The sequence below is a fragment of the Centruroides sculpturatus genome, unplaced genomic scaffold, assembly GCF_000671375.1.
Source record: "Centruroides sculpturatus isolate CEXI.00-Female unplaced genomic scaffold, Cexi_2.0 scaffold744, whole genome shotgun sequence".
NCBI classification, from domain to species: Eukaryota; Metazoa; Arthropoda; class Arachnida; order Scorpiones; family Buthidae; genus Centruroides; species Centruroides sculpturatus.
In genome coordinates, this window is record NW_019385145.1 from 365,641 (window position 1) to 391,544 (window position 25,904).

At 31.9% G+C, this 25,904-nt stretch overlaps 1 protein-coding gene across 1 annotated transcript in view; it reads left to right on the forward strand.

Moving 5' to 3' along the window:
* The window catches only part of LOC111635390 (probable ATP-dependent RNA helicase YTHDC2), an 87,586-nt gene that overhangs the window by 26,159 nt on the left and 35,523 nt on the right, over positions 1-25,904 (forward strand). The window contains exons 8-11 of the mRNA XM_023380344.1: positions 2,765-2,921; positions 3,900-3,954; positions 4,273-4,498; positions 15,833-15,968. Of these exons, the coding sequence (XP_023236112.1) occupies positions 2,765-2,921; positions 3,900-3,954; positions 4,273-4,498; positions 15,833-15,968 (574 nt within the window). The remainder of the gene's footprint in view (positions 1-2,764; positions 2,922-3,899; positions 3,955-4,272; positions 4,499-15,832; positions 15,969-25,904) is intronic.

The window sequence follows — 25,904 nt, forward strand, 5'->3', positions numbered from 1 at the left end:
GTTGAGTGAAAATCTTAAGGAAGAAAGTTTAGTTGCTCAATGCTTAGTTTTGCTGGTGGTATTGATCAAATTTTGCTGGTGGTATTGATCAAATAAATATAGACCAGAAAATGTTAACAGTCAGAGAGAAGATCTAGACAGTGATATATTGCATCTCTGCAATAGAAAAAAGATATTTAAAAGTAGCAGACATTGAGGGCTGAAGAAAAAAGAAAACTTAAACAACAACTTAAGGATGAAAAGGAAGAAAAAGAGTAAAAATGAAAATAAATACACTTGGGGGAAAAAGCTAAAACTATATTAATATAATAGTTCTTGTGTTTTGTGAGTTATAATAGGTTTGATCACAAGCAGCACTAAGATGCTAGTGGAACGAGTGCTAAACACGGACATGTGCACAATCCAGGACTTCCCCTCTCCTCATCACTCATTATGCAAAACATCGCCTGTTAAGTGAGTTGGTTTTTTACAATTTGTTTTGCTCATTATGCAAGGTTCACTGTAAATGTAATTTTTACTTCTATAACTTAACATTAGGATCAAATAAATTATTGTTCTTCATTGTTGATATTTGATAATAGCATCAATTCCACATATTAACAAAGAATATAATTCTTTTTCCTATATGCTACTGCAAAATGCCATGTTGTGAATGTCACTAACTTGAAAGCAGCTTTTTATTTTCTAATTATCTGTATTTTTAAAAGAGAGAATTACAGTAGAGCATTTATTATCTGAATCAATTGGGGACTGGGGTTGTTTGGAAAATTGATTTTTCGGATAATTGTATTTAAATATTAATTGGAATAAATGTATGAAATACATTTAGGATTGGATCTCGAAATACATTTTGGATTGGATTTCGGATTGGAATCGGATAAATGTATGAAAAAATACATTATTAATATAGTATATTAGTATATCCCAATATAGTATATTAATACATCCTATGTTTAAATTTTTTTCTGTTGCGTGTTGCTTTGTGTTCAATTTTCGTCGATGTTAAGCGTAATGAAAATTTTTATATTAATAATTATGGCTATTGTATTAAAAATTATTTTTTTATTTTGTACAAACAAAATAAATATATTGAAAAATATAAAAACAAAAAAAATTATACTTTAGAAGTTAATCTAGTATCAAAACATTTGATACTAGATTACACAGTCTGACTGGAACGCTTTCGGTTAACCGATGTTTCAGTTGATTGACATTCGGATAATCAATGCTCTATTGTAATACTAAGAAGTTTCTCTGTATTTTGTTTGTTCGTTTTGTAAAAAAAAATTAAAAGATTTTATATACAATCTATTTTTATGTGATTTTGAAAAAATGTGGTTGACAAAAGAAAACTAATTCTTTTTTTATGTGATCAGTTTTTTATGGGGAAAAAATGTTTTATTTGAAAATTCTTAATATGTTGCTGTTTAAAAAAGTTACTCTTTTTGTTGAAAGATTGGTTTTAAAATTACATGTTTCTAAGTCAAGAGTTCATTTTAAGCACAGCACAGTACTATTTGTATATGAAAAAATACTGTTTTGTTGATTTCATGCTACCTTGTATTTGCTAGATTTACATACAAGTAATAATGATAAATGATGATAAAATAAAAAGCTTGTGTTTCATTTGTAAATTGCTTATTTTTTCATTACATTGAAGTTGTGGATTCTATCAAGCATTTTTCTACAGGATATATGTACTGTATTTTTTTAATGTAGCAGTCTTTGAAACATATCAACTGTGCAAAAAGAGTACTCAATGTTCACAGTAAATAAAATGCTGTTTTATTATATTGATATTCCACACTGTAAGAGATGTGAGGGTCAGGGAATTTGAACAAAATTGGTCAGGGAAAGTCAGGGAATTCAAAACAAAAATTTGAGTAGGAACCCTGCATTTATAGTTATTATGAAATTGTTTGATTTGATGAACTATCAAAAGAAGAAAATGAGTTTACAGTTGCTTTTGATACTTTTTAAACTCCAAATAATTAATACATTCAATTTTGATTACATCAATTTTGTATTAAACTACAAAGATCAAGGCCAGTTTTTTAAATCTGTTCAACACATGTTTAGGAAAATTAAACATGATAAGTACATCACAAATTTTAGAAAATATTGAGAAAAAATGGGAACTAATCAAGAAAAAATACCAAAAATATTTCTTTCCACTGCTAGACAATGCTTACAACTGCCAGAGCAAATTGATTACAATTCATGATAGATATATTAGACAATGGGCTTTGGAGGAAGCCAGAAAATTGAAATTAAAGAATTTATATCTTCCAATTACTGGGTGCAAGAATTCAAGCAAATAAATAAAATAGTGCCCAGAAAGATTTGATTTGTTTTTTTACTGATTTGAAAATGGGATTGGAATTTTTTTATTCTGAAAGTGTTTATTAAATTAAAGTTTCTGACTTTAAAACTTTTTCAACATTTTGACTTTGTTTAATGTGAAATCATGGAGTTAAATTTATTGAAGAAGCTAAGTTGGCTTAGAACTAAGGATTAAGTAATAATAAAATTCTATTCAATTTTTATAATTATAATGAAATGATTTATCACTCCTTGAATTTAATCTTATACCTTAAAATACACTTGATATTGCAACTTGAATGTTGAAAATGGTCTGAAAATATTATTTTGTATGTTATGTAATTAACTTTTAATGATAATTTTTTAAGTAACTAACTTTTTAATTAATTAATGATAACTGATTATAATTACAATTACTAATTATTTCTTCCCTCTTATTTAGGATGAAGTACATGAAAGAGATAGATTCAGTGACTTTCTTTTATTAATAATCAGAGATGTTTTGCTTAAGTTTCGAAATCTGAAATTAATTCTTATGTCTGCAACTTTAGACATTCAGCTTTTTGTCAAGTATTTTGGTTCCTGTCCAGTAATAGAAGGTATAAAAGTAATTTTATATTATCAATTTATGCAAATAAATCATTTTAAATTAAAAGTTTTTTAAATTGACTTCTTTAGTACTTATTCTAAAATTTGAAGTGTCATGAAATCCAGGATGTTTTAAATTAAAGAAACAAATTGTTTTGGGCTTAGAATCAACATATAGTCAATACAGCAATGTTTAGTTTGCAATATGTGAAATGTAGTACAATCGTAGCTTATGTACTGTACCATGCTTTTTTAATTCTGCTGTAAGGAACCAAGTTCGAGCATTATTTTTATTTACTTTTATTTTTGCTTTTTATTATATTTTTGTTTGGGCTTACATTTTGTTAGGACAAAGGCTTCCTCACCATTCACCTTAGAAACTTAAAAATAGAAGAGAAACCAACTCACTGACGAGAGAAAAGTGCCGTAGGAAAAACTCACTGGTGAGAAAAGTTCTACAGCAGGGCTATAACCCGTTATGGTCAAAAACAGCGTTGCTCAGGAGCTGTGACAACAGAAGAATTACATTTATTTGGGAAGCGCTCCTTACAATGACCACAGACGCATGCAACGTCCCCACACTCAACTTGCCCGAAATATGGGTTACTTTATACCAGCATTTAAACAGCAAAAAGCGCCAAGAGTCGCACAATTAGTACGATCGCTCCTCAATGCATGCGCTGCTAGTCGTGTGGATTTAAGATATTTCGAACGCCCGCAAAAGCTTGTTGCACGTGACCAACGGAATTACCGAACGTTATAATTTAGAAATTGACAAGAAAAATTTTCCGTTTTCTACTTGGAACACTCTGCACGTTCTAATTTTCAAATTTGTTTTTTTTTTTCGCCTGAGGACGATGATATAATACTCGTCGAAAGTACTTGCAATATAAGAAAAATCATATTAACGCTGAACTCAGTGCTTTTTATCAAGAAGCTATACAATTTTGGCGTGAGTTTTATTTATTTATCTATTTCTATTCTTTCAGTGCCTGGAAAAATTCATGATGTGCAAGCATATTTTTTAGAAGACATTTTAAAAAGGTAATTAGTAACTAACATAAATTTATGTATAAAATATTTTATTTAAAAAATTTTCACTTTGAAATAAAAAAATAAAAAAATTCATCAAAATATTTTTGTTTTAATGTAAACAGGAATTTTCAAAATTTTTTGTAACAAATGTAAAATTTATTAAGCTATTTTAGAATTTAAAATTTTTAAAATTATTTTTTAAAACTTTTATTATGGAATTAAGAGGAATATTTAACAAAATTTGTTATTAAACTTATTGAAACATGTAACAAATAAAAACTTTATTGTGAATATGGTAATATAACATTAAAACCTTTATTAAATTAGCACTGGTTATATGAGTAAAGGAATGCAAAGATATAAAAAAGATCTAGTTAAAGTGAAACAACAGCAGCAGCAATTAGCTACATGGTGTTCACAGTTTCTAGAACCCAGTGACAACAACAGTGCTACTGCCTCTGATCTCTCTTCTCCCGATAGTAGAGACGTGGATGATATTTGTGATGAATGCAATGAAATATTATTACCAGTTGAAAATGAGGTTAAAGAACAGGTAGGTATTAGTTTAATTTATAAAATAGTGAACAGAAAAATTGAGAAAGAGTAAAAGATAAAGAATTATAAGAAAGTATATTAAAAATATTTTATATATTACGCTTGTTATTGTTGTCCATTTAGGGTTATACTGTATAATGTGTGGAAGTTTTGACATTTAGACACAAATTATCTAATGGAAAGTATACAGGGTTTTCTGTGTACATAAGTGTGTGTGTGTGTAAATATATACAGGTAGGCCTCCTACAACACTGTACTTTTACAACGCGGTTTACAGTATTTAGAAATGAATTATCTTCACATAACAGAAAAATCGCAATGGATCACGTTATACAAGCCGCAGTTCGGCATACAGAGCTAAAAGTCTTTGAAAACAGCTATTTGTGGACGTTGGCATGTTATAACCTTGAAAGTTTCAGGGGAAGACCGGTTTCTAGATAGATGTGCATCAGTTACCGTAAACACTCAAATATATCACTAAATTTTCGATCATTTATACTCTTTCAATAAGTGGGAACTGCAAAATGGTCCAAAATACAGTATAAACTTCTATTGGATGTATATTTTTAACAACATAGTGAAAGGAAGTTATTTTTTATTATTTTTACTGTCCACAAAACTGATTGAAAAAATTTTAGCCATAACAATGCCGAATGAAAAGAAAGGACCGTCGTTAAAAAGGAAATTTATAAATCTTCAAACAAAGATAGAAATTTTGGATCGAATTAAACATCAAGAGTGCATAGCTGATATCAGTATGCATTTTAATTTAAATGAGCTGCCGATTCGGTCAGGAGAAAAGATCAGAAATTTGGTTGCGTCTGGATCATCTATTCTTGCGAAAAATGTTGCTCGTCCAAGAGCATCTATAATAGAAAAAATGGAACAAGCGCTAATATTATGGGTAGAAGATAGGAACAAGAAACGGTTGCCTTTAAATAAAACTGCACTTAAACACAAAGTCTTAAAAATATTTGATTATTTAAAACAAATGGGACAGTCGTCAGCTGATGAAACCAGTGTTAAATTCGTGGCTAGCAACAGCTGATTTGAAAAATTCAAAAAACACCATTCAAATGCCAAGTTTTACTCTTTTTAGAACCGAATCCCAGTTTTTGTATCAAGTTGGTGTCTCCTATAACGCGGTATTTTCAACGCGGTATTTTCAAGGAACATATCTACCGCGTTGTAGGAGGCCTACCTGTATATATAAAGTATGTATATATATATTTTTATTTTTATGGGAGTATGTGAATCTTATTTAAAAGAAAGATTGTCATAAATCAAGAAATTGTAAATTTTTTTATACAAATGTTTTCCTGGGATATCCAGAAAATTTTTTTTCTTTTTTTGTATGAAACAAAAAGGAAAAAATAAAGTTTCTTGTTTGTGACATTATTATTCTTTCTTGGATTTTGGAGAACCTTGATCATTAACCAACTGAACTTCTTGTCCTCTTTTGATCTTGTATTTTCTTCTGCCATTTTAACACTTGATTCTTCCTTCTTTTTAGCAAACTTTGGTATCTACTCATGACCCTCCCCATTTTTCCCTTGAAATCCCTTGTTTCTGCTTAAAAATTCCTGCCTGTAGTCTTTTCTGGGGCAATGAGAACATGTCAAGGAGTGTGCATCAAATAAAATGTTAATTGGATTAACATTTCCAAGTAATGATCAGATTATAACATAATATGGAATACAATGAAAAGAAATATACACAAATCTATACATATAAACGTTTACAGTATACTGTATAGTTGTTAGACTATAAGTATATTTGTGTAACAAAACCAAAAGCTATGACCAAGCTACTAAATTTACATGGATATATTCTTTCTTTTTTAAATATTTAAATTGGTAATTAGTCCATATTAATGATTACAACTATTTACCTAATATTCTAAGGGTATTATATTATATACTGAACTAATTTCTGAATATAACTTTAAAATTTATAATTTTTTCAAAAGAAATGAATTAATAGTATTAGTTAATATGTTTTTTTTTGTTTATAATTTAAATGTTGATAATAAGTCAAACCTTTCACACTATTTCTAACAAAACAGTTTATCAATAACTCACAAAACCTTATGTTTTGTGATGCAAGCATACATCAGGGACACAGAGTGCAAACCCATTGATGATGGCTTTGTCAACACACTGCAAGCATGGGTGACAAGGTTTACACAAACTCCTTTTGCACGATTCTGGATAAAGAATATCCAGTAAAATTATTTAATTGAAATAACAAACGTTTTTGACCTTAATTTTCGGTCTTCATCAGGTTTTACAAATGTTGAGATTCTAAGAACAGTTCTGTGCCACAAATTTAAAATCATTAGAACATTGTGCACGTGACGTTACCATATGCATCATTCATATCACAAATGAAATATTATAGTATTATATACACAAAAATGAAATAAAAGAAAATAAATTACAATAAAATAAGATAAACTAACATAAGTATGTGTACATTAAATAGAGGTATGGGGGTTGTGGTCTCCCTCATAACAGAACTTCCAAGCTTGAGATATATTAATATCATCTTTGGAATTGATGCAGTTAGTATGTAATCTGGCCTTCTATATCATCGATATGCACAACACGCAAGATGGTTTTTTTCTAAACTCCAGGGCGTAATCAAAGTTGAGAATCAAATACACAACCATGATCCAGAGATACTACAGGAGGTCCACATGACAATTGTCACCTTCCAATGTAAGCTTGAAAGAAACTTCTCCAAATGTTATCAAAAGAAGTTTGATTGGATTCTTGAAAAACAGAAGCCACAACATGATTTACAACTCTCCTCCTTAATATGCTGGGACAATATTTCAACCCCTGATTTTCTCCTCCGCTCTTTAACACATGGTCCTATGTTTGCACTTGATGATTCATACATACGACCTGGGGGGGTGATGCCTGACGTAGAAAACCTCATCACAGGAGTGTCAAATGTCCACAAAGAATATTTCAGATGGAAATCTGCATACAAGATACAAGGAAGTAACAACTGGAAGCAAGATGACAAACCTTGGAAACAAATTTCCATATCCAAGAAATGGTTAAGGGACCACAACATTATCATCCTCAAGGCTGATAAAAGCAAGGCTCTTGTTTTATTGAAGAAAGAAACATACATTTCTATGATGCAAGCATACATCAGGGACACAGAGTGCGAACCCATTGATGATGGCTTTGTCAACACGCTGCAAGCACGGGTGAGAAGGTTTACACAAACTCCTTTTGCAAGAGAGTTGAACATAAACAAGGCGGTGGTGCCTTCACCTAACACTCCCAGGCTATTTGTGTTCACCAAAACACATAAAGATTCTCCTTTTTTGAGACCTATCATTGATAAGGCAAGATCCCCCACTAGAGCTTTAGACTCTGCTATACGCAAGCATATAAATAACTAATTGATCAATTATCATTGGATGGTCAGGAACCCCACTGAGTTATTAGATGCTTTGAGAACACTTACTGTAACCGAGCAGACACACATCACTATACTTGATTTTGTTTCATTATACCCTTCTATGAAAATACAACCTTGCTTTTGTGTGATTAGTGATCTCTTACTTTCTTCTCATGGAACCACAGCACACCATAAACAGATCTTGGAACTTGCCCATATTCTATGCTACACTTCCTTTTTCCATTTCAACAACAAAACGTACCTCCAAAAGTGCAGTGTGCCTATGGGCAACCCAATATTGGGCGATTTATGTGAGTTAGTGATTAGACAACTTGAACAGAGAATCATACCCCTGTTTACACTCAACATTCTTCTATATAAAAGATATGTTGATGACATCTTTATTTTATGGAAAACCAAGCCCAATATAAACCATTTTGTCGATTCAATGAACAATAACCTGTATGGCCTCTGTATCAAACTGGACCAGATAAGCAATTCAGCTGCAAACTTCCTGGACATCAATTTGCAATTAGATGGCAACTGGATAGCAGCTAATGTCCATAACAAGTCATGCTACTCCCCATTATTCATCCCGGCCATTTCAGTGGACCCCTTCTCACACAAGATGGCTGCCTTCTGGCCTTAACCAAAAGAGTATTCATACACCATTTCATGTTTGAAGACACTTTGTCTGAATTACAGTTCATCTAGAACATAGCCACCCATCATGGGTATGGTCCAAAATTTATTTATAGCATGGTGTATTCCTACTCTTCACATGGAAATCTCAGTGACAACATTGATACGTGCACTTATAACTCAAATAACACTCAGTCTCTAGTGGTTGTTGAATATAATCACCACCTCAAATTTATTTACAGAGAAATTTGCAACATATACAAACAAAAAGATTGCATACAAGAGGCCTAGTACTATATATGACCTCTTGTGCAATAGCAAGGACGAAATGGACAATAGATTGGCTCCAGGGGTATACTCTATTCCATTATGGGATGACAGGTTTCAAAGATAGCTTGTGTATATTGGTTCCACGAAATGCTCCCTCAACAAGTGTCTTCGTGAGCACAAATATGACATCAATCATAACAAAGACACCACTGCCCTATCATCCTATGCCTCAACCCCGGGGATAAGAGCAGACTTTCACAATGCCAAAATGATCAGAAACTCGCACCGCATAGAACACATTCAATCACTAGAAACACTTGAGATATACAAGGCCTGATTACATACTAATTGCATTAATTCCAAAGATTGTAAAGTACTATATTATTTTTATGCCTTTTACAATGATATTCGACATGAACTGTGTGCTGGAAATAGCCGTTACCTAATGGGTACTTTATGCGGATTTGTGATTAATGTGCCAGGCCTGGACTTTAAGCGTGCACTGAAAGAAAATATGACAAAGTTAGTAAAAAAAAAAACAATCAAATATTTAATAATAATTCTAGTAATAACTATATACAAAATTTAGTAAAAATCAAACAACAATTTATTCAATGAAAATCAATAAGAATCAACTCAACAAAACTTAATTCAATCTAGTTGCTAACTTAAATCTATTCCCCTTTGGAATTCGACAAAAAATTCAAAGACTTAACCTATGTACAATAAGTCTTATGAACTAAGGTCCTAACTGTCACCTCAATATACTAGGAACCTTTTTCCTCAACTCTCAAGACTTTCTCCAATCTTCGATCCACAAATTGAATAACTTCAAAAATGCCTTGGAACAACTTTATCGCTATTGGACGCCTCTCTCATTCGCTGCTATGAAGCTCACCATACTCGTTAACAGAAGCTCACCTCGGTCATATTCGCTTGAGGTACAGACTTTATACTATGAGGTGACGTCACAATTCTGATTGAGACCACTCCCCTTATTTACATACTTATCTGTTACATTGAACTTTTCCTTTTATTGCCTGGCAGCCTATTTTCCGACAATACTCACTAACCTTTTACATTATTCTTTCTGACAATATAATAATAATAATAATAATCTTTATTAGCATAAAGGGAAGTGTCCCTGTTGCAGGGGGCCATACAATGGAATATTATAAATTTTTAGTAATATTTACATAATATACATGATATCAGTATCAAACAATTTGATAGTTATAATAATATTATTTACATTAACAGTCAGATATACAATGTTGGTAATATTTAATATTCTGGCTCAGATTTACAACATTTTTGTGATTTCAATGAAAAAATTATACAGACTGTAGGGATCTTTTTTATTCAGTTCAGACTGTTTAAAATATTTCTATAATCTTGAGATGAGTTGTTTTGGAGTATTCGGGAGATGTTAAAAGATTCACGTATCCCTGAAAGACGTTGACATTTTTGGAGTATAATCATTCATTATTTGAATTATTTGTTTATATATTATATCAAAATTTAGGTTAGTTATTTCTGGAATATTGCTGAATCTGGTTTCGATTTCATTAACATAATTCGACATTTTGTAATAAATTCTAGTAATCTTGTTATTTTCATTGTTAAGAACACTGAATTATAAAATTAATCAAATATAATCCAAGTTTCGGTTATACCTATTGTTTCTGAATCATAATTTAATTGAAAGTAATTTGTTGATAGAAATTTATTCTTTAAGCCTTGACTATTCCAATTTAAAACTGTAGTCGGATGTATATTTTTAATAGTTTTTTCTTGGTGAGTTTTATTTTATTGTAAATATCAACTTGATGATTCTGGTGAAGCAGAGAAAGGCTGAAAGGTATCCACGTAGACTAATTTTCCTGTATTAATACTAAAAGTTAATTTATTGCAGTCTATTAGCAAATTGTCGTTACGTAGTTTAACTGATTGATTTTGGTTTCTTAATTCATAATATATTGGCAATAAGTGTTTTCTTCTTTTACGTGTTTCTTTAGTAAGATCAGGTGCTATCTGTATATTACCCCAGTCTTCCATTAATTTACGTTGTTTCTTTGATATGAAAGCATTATATATTTGATCACGGGTCTGTTTCGTACTAAGTGATAGTTTTATAATCTGGTTGGTTGATTTGGTTATTTGAATTATATCTAGGATATCCTCCTGAGTTACATTATTTAGGTTTAATGTTAAGTTGATGAATTTAAGAATTTCTGGTTTGGAAGTGCTTTTTGACGAAGGATAGTTGTATAATACTATATTATTATAATGACAGTCATTAATTAGAGTATCCATTTTATACTGTATCAGTTCCTTTTCAGATTTTAAATTGTCAATTTGAATTTTTAGATTATCTATTGAACTTTCCATTTTTTCAAATTGAATTTTATTTTCCCGTATAGTACCATGAATTAAATTCAGTTCTTCTTTTATATATTCCATTTGTGCAGATAGTTTATCATTAGAAGTATTAATCAATTCAGATATCCTATTCCATAGATCTGCTGTTAAAGTGTCATTCGAGCTTATTGGAGTAGATGAATTAATTACATTGGACTCACCTGAAAAGCTTTGTAGATTTTGTTTAGATATATCCGTATGTGAACCATTGTTTGCCGTAGACGATTCCTGTAATTCTTTATCCATTGATAAGTTGTAGTCCGTTATAAGCTTGAAATTAGATGTACCTGGTTGCGTCTTTTTGCTTTCCGGTTTGCTTCTATTAGTTGGCGGTCTACCACGTTTTTTTGGTGAACGTTGCATACTTATTAATTATTAATTTTCCTCGAACTTGGTTATTTCTTATTAGTATTAAACACTTTTGGTTAATTCAGATAATAAAATTGAAAAAATACACTAAATTCTAAATTTACGTCGAGGTGTAAAAACAAAGTCACCAGCAGCGCTCACGGTCAAGTCACGCCCCCCTCTTTCTGACAATATTTCGGGATGATGTTTTATTTTTTTAAGGTTTAGCAAGTTCCTGTGCTTGTGGGGTCTCCCCTCTTCTCGGTGCTGGCTGACTTTTTTCTGCTCAGGAGTGCAAGTGTGCGCGAGCTTTTTCTACAGCGCTTTTTCTCGTTGGTGAGTTGGTTTTTCTTTCTTCTATTTTAAGTTTCTAAGGTGAGTGGCGAGGAAACATTCGTCCTAACAAAACATAAGCTCCAAACAAAAATAGAATAAAAAGCAAAATAAAAAGTAACTAAAAATAATGCTCGGACTTGGTTCCTTACAAGATGCTATTAATATATCTCAAGCTTGGAAGTTCTGTTATGAGGAAGACCACAACCCCCATACCTCTATTTAATGTACACATACTTATGTTAGTTTATCTTATTTTTATTGTAATTTATTGTAATGTTATATATATATTTTTTTGTAATTTATTTTCTTTTATTTAATTTTTGTGTATATAATACTTATAATATTTTGTTTGTGATATGAATGCTGCATATGGTAACGTCACGTGTGCATCCATGGCAACGCACGTGCACAATGTTCTGATGTTTTTAAATTCATTGCACAGAACTGTTCTTAGAATCTTAGCATTTGTAAAACCTGATGAAGACTGAAAATTAAGGTTGAAAACGTTTGTTATTTCAATTAAATAATTTTAATGTATATTCAAAGGTTTTGTGAGTTATTGATATATTTTTCGAGTATCCTTACAAGAAGGTATTTAACATTTTCTCAAGGCAAAACAGTTTATTAAACATTTAATGAAACAAATGTTTTCTGGGATTTTAGACTGTTAAAAACCTGGAGCATTTAACGTAGCTGAAAATGTTTGTTTTGTAACTTTTATTAAACTGTTTTGTTGGAAATAGTGTGGAAGGTGTGACATAATTAGTAGGTTCCAGCTCACCATGTAGAGAATTGTAAATGTTGATATTTCAAAAATAATCTTAAGTGCTTTTATAAAATTTATCATTAGAATAAAAGCTAATAATATGAGTGAGATGATAATTTCTCAGTTGTATATGTAATTTCAATATTATAGCAATGTAGAGACAATAGTTGGAAAATAAATAATACATACAAAATATAAGAATATAACAACAATATTCTTTATTAGGTAGAATTTAATATTTAAACCAAGCATGTTTTGCATCTAGTGACATGAAACTTATTTATTAAAAAAAACAGTCAAAATTTTATCAATTTAATAATTGACTATTACTTTCCTGGTTCTGATATAACAGAGGAAAAGTATGGCAATCGGTCAAAAAATAACCCCCTCAAGATTTTTACATTTTTGGACTTAGGACCTTGAAAGTTGACAAATGCAAAAAACATTTGGGGGTTTTTTGCTGTATGTGTGGATTTTTTTAAATGAAAGCTTACAGTAACAACATAAGACAAGCTGACTAAACTCATAAAAATCCTCAGAGTATCTTTGTATTGATGTAATAGAAGGTTAATAGCTTGTAAAGAAATACATCTAAAATATTCAAACATTTATTTGTATTTATTTGTAATCTATATGAGAAAAATTCAGCAATAAGTTGCTTAACTTTCCTGGCAAAACTGCATGTGGTGCCATCTGTTATGATGGCAACAAAATGACAAATAAAGATTGTTTTATGATAAAAACAATGTTTTTACATGCTGTAAACATTCCCTCTCCTCTTCTGCCGAATATTTGTATCAGGGTGCTTTTCCTGTCACCTATTCATTCAAATACCAGAATTCATCTTAGCTATGATCCTTCTTATAACAATGTGCGCAGAACTTTCTAATTTTTTTTGGTTTGACATTTTCATCTTTTGAATACAATATCTCTATTATTATGATCAGTTTTGTTCTCTACTCTGCAAGTGTATTTACTAATTAACTTGTTTTTAGGGAAATCTAGGATTAAGTCGTCTTCAATTCGAGCCTTCAAGCTATAATTAAGGGAAAGAAATCTTCTTGTAATGTGCATAACATACATGTTAACATGTCTACACATGTTAGCATGTTTTTGTTTTCCTATAGTTTACATGTTAGTCCACTAGCTCCAATAGTTTTTTGGTATGAGTTAATGTCTTTTCATTTTTAACTAATTCATATTAACTAGTTTGTTGAATAGGAACAACTTGAGAGATTTTTCTTCTTTTGTTTGATGTGTAATCTGTTCTATATTTCTTTATCAGTTGTTTTGTTTTGGACACACCAGATTTTATTGACTGTGATGTGTAAATTGATCAGTGCATGAGTGACAGGATTGGTTCAATGCAGCTTTTATGTTTTCAATAGTTCTTCAGAGATAAGATCATGTAAGTCTTTACTGATTAGTAGTATCTCCATACAAATCTTCCAAAGTGAATAATTGTAAAGAATCTGCTTCTGTACCACTAGCTCAGCAGTTTTTCTCACCATATTGATTGATGTGCAATGATTAGGAGACAATTCCTACTGGTTCTAACCTGGACCATCAAGAGCTTGTACAGGGCCCAGGAATAGAATGATTCCCTATTGCTTCTCAATGGGCTCCTTTAGCAATATTTTTTGAACAAATAAAATATGCAAAAAATGTTTTTTTATTAATAAGTAGCAGTCTTATAGATTTTTTTTCTGTTAGTAAAAATAAAATTAATATTACAAGGGTAAGGAAGCCTATAAACCACTATGGACTTTAAGTTTTTCCTTGGTATAGAGAAATATCTCCACTTCTATTTTCTCAATGGTACTTGTTTTGTCATAATTCAATATAATTCAGAATTATTAGCTAGCTTATTCTGTAACTAAGTGTTAACCTATTTTAACTTAGTTCAACATATTTGAAGTGTTGAACTAAGCCAATACAAATACTGATTTTATTCAACTTTATTCACTGAACAAAAAAATTAGAACAATGCCACATGTAAAAAGATAATGTGATGTAGAAGGATAATGATGTGTCGACAGATGCCAATTACATTTCAACCATATCAGTAAATTAAAGATTCTGTTTTCTAGAAAAATGTGTATTGTTTTCAGTTATTAATGAATGTTGAAAGAAAGTTGTAACCAGTTTATATATAACTTTAATAAATCAACTTTGATAAGTTGGCTGTAGGTTGAATTTAATCAACTTGTTTAAAAAATTCACTGATATTATGCTTAGGATACTCAATGCAAAGTAAACAAGAACAATTGACTGTTATTAACCACTCAGCAGTGAACAACGAATATATTCGTAAAGAGCGATCGTGTGGCAATGGTGAGGGACGAATATATCCAAAAACTAGCCTAAAACTACCACAAAAAAAAATTCACATAAAAAATGAATTATGTAACAATAAAAAAAGACTTTTTGTACTAGACATAACTGTTTACAAAATCTTTTTCTGAAATGGTAATGAGAAAAAATACTTCAAAAATTTCCCACATTTATTCTCCACTACTGGGGGTACCAGTAGTGGAGAACCATACCTGAATAGTCTACTATTGGAAGGTTAAAGAAGTAAAAAACTATAATCTATTCTGGATTCTTCTGAAATTTATAATGTATACAAGCAAAAATCATACTAAAATTGAAAATTATTGGCAGCTGAAATTTAATTCTGTTTTTAAATTATTAAATAGTGAAACCTAATTAATAATTAAAAAAAAAGCAAAAATTGCTGCAGAAATACCTAAAGTTAAAAGATTGAAGTGTTATTTCTTATTGGATAGTTTATATTAAAAGAACATTGAAAAGACTAATAATCATCTCTAACCTAGCTTCAGGTAGAAAAACAATAAAATGTTTGATTCATTTTAAATTCCTTTTGTTTTGATTTGTGAATTGTATTTGATTTGATTGTGAAGATGGCATGCTTACATGAATATGCTTAAACATTTAAATAATCTGGATATTTTTGTTTTAATTAACATTTTTAGTTATATTAAATTTGTTACAATTATTTACATTTCTATGTTGGTTATAAATATAATTTATTCATTTGATATCAAATTCTTAAATTATTTTTAATATGAAATTAAATTATTCTTTAATTTTATTATAATATTTAAGATAATTTCTGATAAAATGGAAATTGAACCACATCTGGTAAAAGAAATGGATGATGCTTTACAAGATGCTTGGCTAAATGGTACTGAGAAATCATTTTCTCATTTGTTACATCTCATATTAGTAGAAAATGTTTCAGGTGAGTGTTACTTACTTTTTGTATTTAATTGTAATAATTTGATAACTTATTATAATAAATTTAACTAGTTTAAATTGATTTACACATTAGACTTGCTTTGTAGTGATACTCAATTTAGAGACAAATTATAATATAATGACCAATAGTGAAGGTTTCTATTATTCTCTTGTAAGTGTAATACTGTCTTAAAATCATTGACTTTGTCAATGTTAAATTTAAACAATTGCTATAGAAATTTAAAGAGCCAACCTATTTATTTTTAATTTAAATGTTTTTTGATTATTTTATCTCACTTCAAATTGAACACTTCAATGTAGAACAAGCTAATAATTTTGCAACAAATTCAAATATTAATGACATTTGAACTTTTCAAGCATTGTTTAAAGATAAGAAATAAAAATAAATGTTTTATTTAATGGAGTTATTTCTACTGTATTTTTTGGTTATATTTTATTTTTACATTTTATCTTTAAATGACATTTTAAAGTTAAAATGTAAAAATAATGTAGTTTAAGTTTATTACATCATTATAAAACTTAGCTCTGTCATTTGATTATTAGTATAATTGCCAAATTCTAGCTCAATAGTTAATCAGCTCTATCCTTTGGGTATTAGATCAAGATGTAAAAATTTCCATTATTAACTGTACTTTTTGCACAATGTTAATATTATTTTTATAAATAATATCTTAGCACTTGTCAAACATAAGAAACTAAATATTAAGCCATTTATTCAAATTGATTACAATAAAATACTTTTAGCAGATAGGGGATGAAACCAGGGCTACTCAAAGGTGTTGCTTGGGGTTAAAATGAAGAAGAAAGATGATTTAGAGGAAGAGGTTGAAGGTGAAATTATAAAGAAGGATAGGAAAGGGGATGAAACAGAAGTTCTGAGGGTACCTGCATCGCTTTTATTTAAAACAAAATTAAAAATTTAAATTCAATTGTGGAACAGTAGTTAAGAATTACAGAAGTGTCCTAAGTGATAGGCATGCAAACATAACATATTTATAGTACCCATTGTATTTGCAATGGGGGAACTGACAAAGTTCCTTATGACAAGACAATAAACAATATGTACAAAGAGAATAGATGCCCATGTTACAGAAGTGTCATAAGCGAGGGACACTCACAAAGTGACTAGACAAAATATTACAACTTGTAATGGGAGACCAACAAGACCATTAACATAGGGCATAAAACAATGAACATATGATGACCAAAAAAACACCACATGTTTAAGAAAAAAACTGACAACACGAAAGCATGCCAAACTAGGAGTACATGAACAAACATATGAAACATTGCAACTTGCAAGAAGGTCTGAAAATCCTCACTAAGGAAGAAAATAAACAGATATAAACATTATAATAAAGTGTCCTAGATGGGAGCTTGTGATCTCTACGAATACATTCATTCATTCATTCATTATATTTTTATTGGTACTAAAATTTTTATAAGTACATACCCTGGTACTGCTTATGGCATTACCAGGGGTTAGAAGCAGAAATATATTGACTACAGAATATAAAATACTATATAATAGTGGATAACATGATATAAGTGGACATAACAATAACAAAATATGTACATTATTAGGTAGATACTTTACATAATTGTAAATAACAAAGTTTATAAATGCATTAGATAATAGAGAAAATGATACAAATATAACAAAGTAATCTTATCTATAGGTTAGATTATATGTCACATAGCATATTTGCTTACTGAGCCTTTCAAAGGCCTTATATACATCCTTAGTTAACCATATGTCTGATGGTTTACAAGGCCAGCTTATCCCTTGTTCCTGTAGTAAAATTTGAAGCTCCAGTCTCTCTCGAGCTAGAATGGGACAGTGTAACAAGTAGTGTAATGCCCCGTCTTCCATTATACAGGTCAGACAAAGCTTGGAAGTCCCATTGGTAAATCTTGCTAAATAAGTGGCATATCTGCCATGATTTGTCATTATCTGTGAGTTGTAAAAATTGGGGCTGTAACATTTATTTTCTAGAAAATTTTTCAAATTTGAGACAAAGCTGTAGGTTATGTGTTCTTTGTGTTGATCCCATCTGATTTGCCATTGATAAATAGTGTCTTTCCACAGAATATTGTTCAGTGTACATTTGCTTATCTTGCTGTAAGAAATGGGAAGAGTTTCTTCATCTGCAGCCTCCTTTGCTATCTCATTCCCTGTTTCTCCCTGGTGTGTTCTTACCCAAAGGATTTCAAAGTTGTTCATAGATGAGAATATCGTTTTTTTTATTTTATCTGCTAATAGGTGTAGATTTCTACTTTTTATAATGTTAAAAGCAGAGAGAGAATCTGTGTGTATTTTTATATGTTGATTATTGCAGGTAGAGTTGATACGTTCTATTGCCATGTACAGTAGAACCCCTCTAGTCCGCCCTCGGCTAGTCTGTCACTCCGGTTAATTCGACCGTGGTCGGAGTCGAGAAACTTGTCCCGACTCGTCGGTGACTCACCGTCCGTGGCGTTTTTCTGTGTTCGTTACAGTATATGTTTTACATTGTGTGTACGTGTACAGTTTTGTGTGTGTTTTCAACATGTCAGGAGTGAAACATAAACACATTACTCTTTCATTAAATGAAAAATTAGCAGTGCTACAAAGACTGGACAAAGGGGAAGATTGTTTATTTTACTTTTTTCTGATAATCTGACCTTTTTTGCGTTCCGACCATACCCCCAGTCCCAAAGGTGATGGATTAGAGAGGTTTTACTGTATATGGCCCACATCTCCGCTTGGAATATTGTGCAGTCATTGTGTAGCAGGAACTTTGATGGTTTATCTCTTTGTTTTCTTTGAATATCACGTAACTACAGCGAACTTTATTGTCATGTCTCGATCCATCCGTATATATATGTAGAATGTCTTCATATGTATTATTGTCAAAGTTGGAAAAGGATTTGTCTGGCGGAAGTGTCTCTCCTAGTTGAGAAGGCCACTCAATGTCTTGATGTCTAATATTTCGAGTGGTGGTTTGAATGTTTTCTCCCCATTTGAGTTTGTTAGTAAGTTGCTTTTGGTTGATGATGAGATCTATTGGCAGTTTCCTGGTGATTATTTGTAAACACACATTGCTAGTGGTGCGATATGCTTTTGAAATCATCAAAAGGACACACCTCTGTGATGAGAGTAGTTTTCTTTTGGAGTGTACTTTGGCTATTGCCCAGCCCCATGTTCCGCAAGCATAAGTTATAGTTGGAATATATATACTGTCGTAAATGGTTGATAAAGTTTTTGAGTTGAACCCCCATTTTTGTTTAGTAATCTGGGCGAAGGCCTGACAGATAATTCCGGTGCGTCCAGTTATGTTTTCTATATGGTTGTCCCAGGACAGCCTAAAATCGAGAACTACTCTTAGATATTTTAATGTCTTATCAACTTTTATAGTGTTTCCATTCATCTTTAGATGAGGGGTCTGAGGTATAGATTACTTTTTCTTGGTTTATTGAACACTGTCTTCTTTGTATTGAATTGGAGCTTATGTTGCTCTCCCCATTTGTGTATCCATTGTAGAAGTGAATTACCTTTAGTCTCTAATTCGGCCCTTGATCTTCCCTCTAGCAGCATGATCACATCATCTGCATAAGCAATGCAGTGTGTTTGCCCAAAGTTATTTTTTAAAAATGTATCAAACATCACGTTCCACAAGAGGGGTCCACAGACTGAACCTTGCAGACATCCTCTGCTTATTTTCTTTTGAACTGTATGTTGTCCATATTGCAATAACGCTTCTCTTTCTTTAAAGTAGTCAGTTAGAAGACTTAGAAGGTTTCTTGGGCATTTGAATTGACGAAGTTGATATGTCACTAGGGGCCACCAAGCACTGTCAAATGCCTTGGAAATATCAAGGCTGACCTCTAGGACATATTTGTTATCTTGTAGTAGTTGTTGTATATAGTTGACTGTTTTTTCTATGGCATCTTCTGCCGATCTCTACTGTCTAAATCTGAACTGTGAGTCACTTAAAAATTTGTTTTTCTTGATGTGCCATGTAAGTCTTTTCGTGATTAATTTCTTGAGAATTTTTTCCATTATTGGTAACAAGGAGATTGGTCTGCTGTCTGTATTTGATCCAGGTTTAGGGACTGGAATCACCTTTGCCATCTTCCAAGCTTTGGGGAATACAGAATAAGTTAGGCAGGTGTTATAAAGGTCCTTTAGATGGGAGGGAATAATGTTCCATAGTTCCATCTATCTATCATCTATCTATCTATTGGTTGATTGGGATGACAGATTTAATAGCCATTTGGTTTATGTGGACTCAACCAAACATTCCCTTCATAAACAGCTTCGTGAGCACAAATACAACATTGACAATAAAAAACACACTACCCCCCTCTCAACTGTTGCCACAGAACCGGGAATAACAGCTGACCTACTGTAAAGTACTCTTTTTAATTTGTTGCTCTACAACGATATTTTTCTTAGAGCCGGGACCTAATGGGTACTTTACGCGGGTTCGCGTTTGTTAGTTGCCAGGCCTGAACTTTTAGCGTGCACCGAAATAAATTAAGGACAAAGTTAGTCACAAAAAAAATCTCAATAATAAATGTTTAATCAAGTTTAACCAATACTATGTACAAGATTTATAAACAAACAACAAATTTATTAATCAAAAATCAAATCACAAATCAACCCGACAAACTTAAGTCTTATTCTAACTTAGAACTATTCCCCTTGGAATTCCGACANAAAAACAATCAAATATTTAATAATAATTCTAGTAATAACTATATACAAAATTTAGTAAAAATCAAACAACAATTTATTCAATGAAAATCAATAAGAATCAACTCAACAAAACTTAATTCAATCTAGTTGCTAACTTAAATCTATTCCCCTTTGGAATTCGACAAAAAATTCAAAGACTTAACCTATGTACAATAAGTCTTATGAACTAAGGTCCTAACTGTCACCTCAATATACTAGGAACCTTTTTCCTCAACTCTCAAGACTTTCTCCAATCTTCGATCCACAAATTGAATAACTTCAAAAATGCCTTGGAACAACTTTATCGCTATTGGACGCCTCTCTCATTCGCTGCTATGAAGCTCACCATACTCGTTAACAGAAGCTCACCTCGGTCATATTCGCTTGAGGTACAGACTTTATACTATGAGGTGACGTCACAATTCTGATTGAGACCACTCCCCTTATTTACATACTTATCTGTTACATTGAACTTTTCCTTTTATTGCCTGGCAGCCTATTTTCCGACAATACTCACTAACCTTTTACATTATTCTTTCTGACAATATAATAATAATAATAATAATAAGTAAACTAAAAATAAAGCACGGACTTGGTTCCTTACACCACAAAATGCCCGTCTGATCAGGCTCTCATACCATACGGATCAGCTCAGAACCATGGAGACTCAAAAGATGTAAAGCAAGATTGCGTAACATGTGCATAAACTCTAAGGATGCAGTCGGTATATCTAACGCATGAAAATTTTGTTATGAGGGAACTCACCTCCATAACTGATTTTAAATTGCGTATATTTCATCTGCATTCACCATTTCGTAAACATGATGTTACGCGTGCTTAACCGTCATTTCAGCATGAGCGTAATGTTCTATTTTTATTCTTAACTTTGCTTTTCTAAATTTTGAATTGCATTCGTTTCGTTTTATTGTTCCATTCCACACGCATTCGAATTCCTCATAACTGTAGCCTGATGAAGACCCAGATGTGTGTGATCAATTGTATTTCCTCCAGTGTTTACTAAGAGATTCATTTGTTACATGACTTTTTTCATTGAAATCTTTGCCCACGATGGAGTGTTTGTTAACTATATTCCTTTTGGTGTTTTCCAATTCTGTGATGATGTTTTGTAGATTCCCATCTGGGGGACAATATGCTGAAGATAGGAAGATGTTAGTTGAATTATTAGAGATTATAATTGTGGTAACAGAGTTTGAACTGTACTGAGAAAAAACCTGAATATTTATTTTATTGTTGCAGATGAGAATTCCTATTTTGATTGACTAAGTAAACTTAGGAAAGATTTTCCATCTCCCAAATCAGATGATGCCATCATTAATGATGTATTGTTCTTGAATTAACACAATGTCGGTTTGCCAAACCTCAACAGTTTTTTGTAGAAGTGAAGATGCAGCTTTGCTCTTCTGAGCATTCAGTTGTAAGATATTTATGGAGCCAGTGTATGATTGAATAGGTTTATCCTGAATATTGGAGTTAACAGAATTGTTGGAAGTATGCTGGTAATTAGATGTCATAATTTGTTTGTTCAATTATTTGGCTTTTCAGCCACTGAGTTATTGTGCATATTTGACTGAAGGCATTGTGTCCTGATGGTACCTGTTAACTTGTTGATTGTTGTTTGTTGTATTCTTGACAATTAGTGCATACAGGCAATTTGTGTCATGTTTTGCAATCTTTGTAGCTGTATTGTCTGGAGCAGTGGCTGCACTTTAGGTATTTAGTGTGCTCACAAGCATAATGTCCATATCCGCAACACTTGAAACATCTAGTGAGCGGAATGAAGTCATCCACCCTAACATTATACCAATTAAGGGAAAGGTGTTTTCTTGTTATTGCTATGTTGTGCATGTTGGTTGAAACTGTTAATACTACATGATTGCAGTTTTCTTTCACCCTCCCTTTCTGAATTATTGAGGACACTTTACAATCTTCTGTGAATTGTTCTATGCCAATGGTCCCCATATATTATTTTGTTTGTATATGGCTTTGGTAATGTCTTCCTGTTTAATGGAGCTTGAGGCATTGAGGATAATAATATGGGGCTTCTTCCTTTCTGATATAGTGCATCTGATTTTTTCTGTTAGTTCTGGAATATCCTGTATTGCTTTGGAAAAGATGTCCCCATCTCTCCACAAACACACATTCCATTTCCTTTGACTATGCTCATTGATTTCACATTAATTTTAAATTTTTTGGCTAATCTCCAAACGTACGCCGTAAATCCATCGGGCTAGTTTTATGGCTAATTACTATATTAATTACATAACCAATTTGGTACTAGAGGTAAGCGTTAGGCGCCATCTCTTATTAATATTAATAATTATAAATAAATTAATTAATTTAAATAATTTAGAACCGCTGGGAGAAAAAATCGGCCCGGAGCGGGACTCGAACCCACAACTCCTGCTTACCGTGCAGATGCGTTGCCAGTTACGCTACCCGGACCTCCAGTACGATCTCCTCTTCCAGCGTATAACTATGTAACCATCGACGGTTATTACAATGCCGGCTGGGGACACATTCAGTGCCCACGTCCTACTCCTATANGAGTAGGACGTGGGCACTGAATGTGTCCCCAGCCGGCATTGTAATAACCGTCGATGGTTACATAGTTATACGCTGGAAGAGGAGATCGTACTGGAGGTCCGGGTAGCGTAACTGGCAACGCATCTGCACGGTAAGCAGGAGTTGTGGGTTCGAGTCCCGCTCCGGGCCGATTTTTTCTCCCAGCGGTTCTAAATTATTTAAATTAATTAATTTATTTATAATTATTAATATTAATAAGAGATGGCGCCTAACGCTTACCTCTAGTACCAAATTGGTTATGTAATTAATATAGTAATTAGCCATAAAACTAGCCCGATGGATTTACGGCGTACGTTTGGAGATTAGCTATTACATCGGGTTTAGCGATGATTGTAAATTTTTTGGCTCCATGTTCTGGAAGATAGTACTAGTAACTTCTTTCATGTCAACAGTTGTTTCTTCCTCCATTGTCTTGGGATAAACTAAAACAGCATGGCTGCCTCCATGTTCCTCTTTGTCAATTTTCTTATCCATATATATCCTGATAGTAGTCATTATGGCATTTGCCACTGCTCTCTTTGCAGCTGATTTCAAGCATTTGTATTCATCCAGATCAGTTTTGAGCTGCATTTTCCTCTACTGCAAAAATACTTGCTTCTTTTCCTTTACTGCAGCTTGTACTTCTCAGTTCCACCACCATATTTGTATGTCATGATACAGTCACCCAGATTTAGTTTTTCCAACTGTCTTCTCTGCTGCCTGGAGGATCTGCTATACTGCCTCGTTCCACATGACTAGTCTGTCTGGATTCACTTTGAAAGTTTTCAAAGCAGTACTCAGCATGCTGTTGCAAGCTTTGATTTTCCACCATTTGAAGCGTTCAGTCCCAGTTAACATCTTTTGCCTTTTCTTTAATTGGCTCATTTGAATATCCATGATAAGTGGCTGGTGTTGTGGAGCTATGTTTTCGCTAGGTATCACTTTAGTATTTTTGATCAACTTTCAAATCTTGTCTGCGCACCATCCAGTAGTCTACCTGGGTCATGTGACCACCACCAGTATATGTGGCGAGGTGTGTCAGCCACTTTTTTAAGAAAGTAAAAAGTGAATGAAAAATAAAAAAATATATTTTATAAAGGTCCCTTTTATATACTGAGCTCTTCTTGAAGTCTACAGTCTCTTCACATCTCCTTTTGTAGTAATATGGAACAAGTATTTTTACAAGAATTCCCTATCCTGTTTTAGTTTTAAATATATTTTTTGACTTCTTACCATTAATTTAAGTTTATGGTCTCAGTAAATTCTGGACCAAATTAGCATCAAAGTTTTGGTTTAAAGAACAACTGAGTTTTCTTAACTGGTGTAAGTTGAATAATATCTTTTCAATAATCATTTTTGAATTAAACTTCTAGTTGATTATTTTATTTTCGAAAGAAATTTTGCCTTTTGTTTCACTTGCAGTTTTAAATATTTTTAGTTTTAGAACTAGAAAATTTATATTAATTATATTCATACAGTAAAACCTTGTTATTTTGATATCAGATAATTTGAAGTATCGTGTAATTTGAAGACAAGTCTACTCCCCAACCAAAAGAATAGGATTTTGCATATATTTTTGTTTAGATAATTTGAAATACAGTAATACCCCAAACTTACGCGATAGGTGGGACAGAGCAATGACTGCATATGTCAAATTCATGTAAGTTGGGGTATAATTTCGCAATTTGTGTAAAATCCAAGTCAGATGTATGTAAGCTAATAAATGTTCTCGTTAATCTTATCTCGTCTTTTAATTCATTCACAGTTACAAGAAATCACCACATAGAGCCTCTCAAGTCTCTGTAGATATAACAAACACAGAAGTAAATAACACAAAATAAATTGTAGCTATGTGTCAATTCCGTGCAACATGTCCGAACATGTAAGCTGAACAATAGTGTGGGGAGAGTGAGTAATCAAGAGTTGCAAGGCGCTCAAACAAAAGACAAATCAATGAGATTTGAAAATTGCGTCACTCCGGGTTTGCGTAAGACAAGGTATTACTGTACTCATACAATGAAATTTGAAGTCATTATCTGGTTCAGTGACCTACAAAAATATCGTTTAATTCAAAATCTGTCATATTAGATATTTATAAAGAATGTTCCCGTGTCCAAGTGGCAGCTTCATCTTTGGATTTTCCAATTACATATTGTTTATGTATTGAACTTCTGTTCATGGTCATTTGGAAATTGTACATGTTGCCAATGAAGAAAGAATTCTTATTTTTATGGAAGAAATCTATTTGGCATTTAATTATTTTGGACATTGTTTGCAAAAGTATATTGTTTTAATAATTTGAAAGTTGATTGAATACACATACATACATATTCACGATAGAATGTGTTCATAGCTTTAGCTGTTAATAGAATGCATTTTCATCAGATCATATAATTTTTGTAATCTCAAACTTAAGACAGCGAATTCTTCATAGAACTAGTCATTAGTATTAGTCCTCTAAACAAAATTTACAAGTAATTCTTATCAAAGCACTTAAACTTTTTTCATACATTATTTTTATGTGTTGCTTTGTATATTGTTTCATTACATTTAAGTATATGCCAACTGAGAGTTTTTTAAAATAGCTCAAATTACTAAGTAATGACTCGTAATATT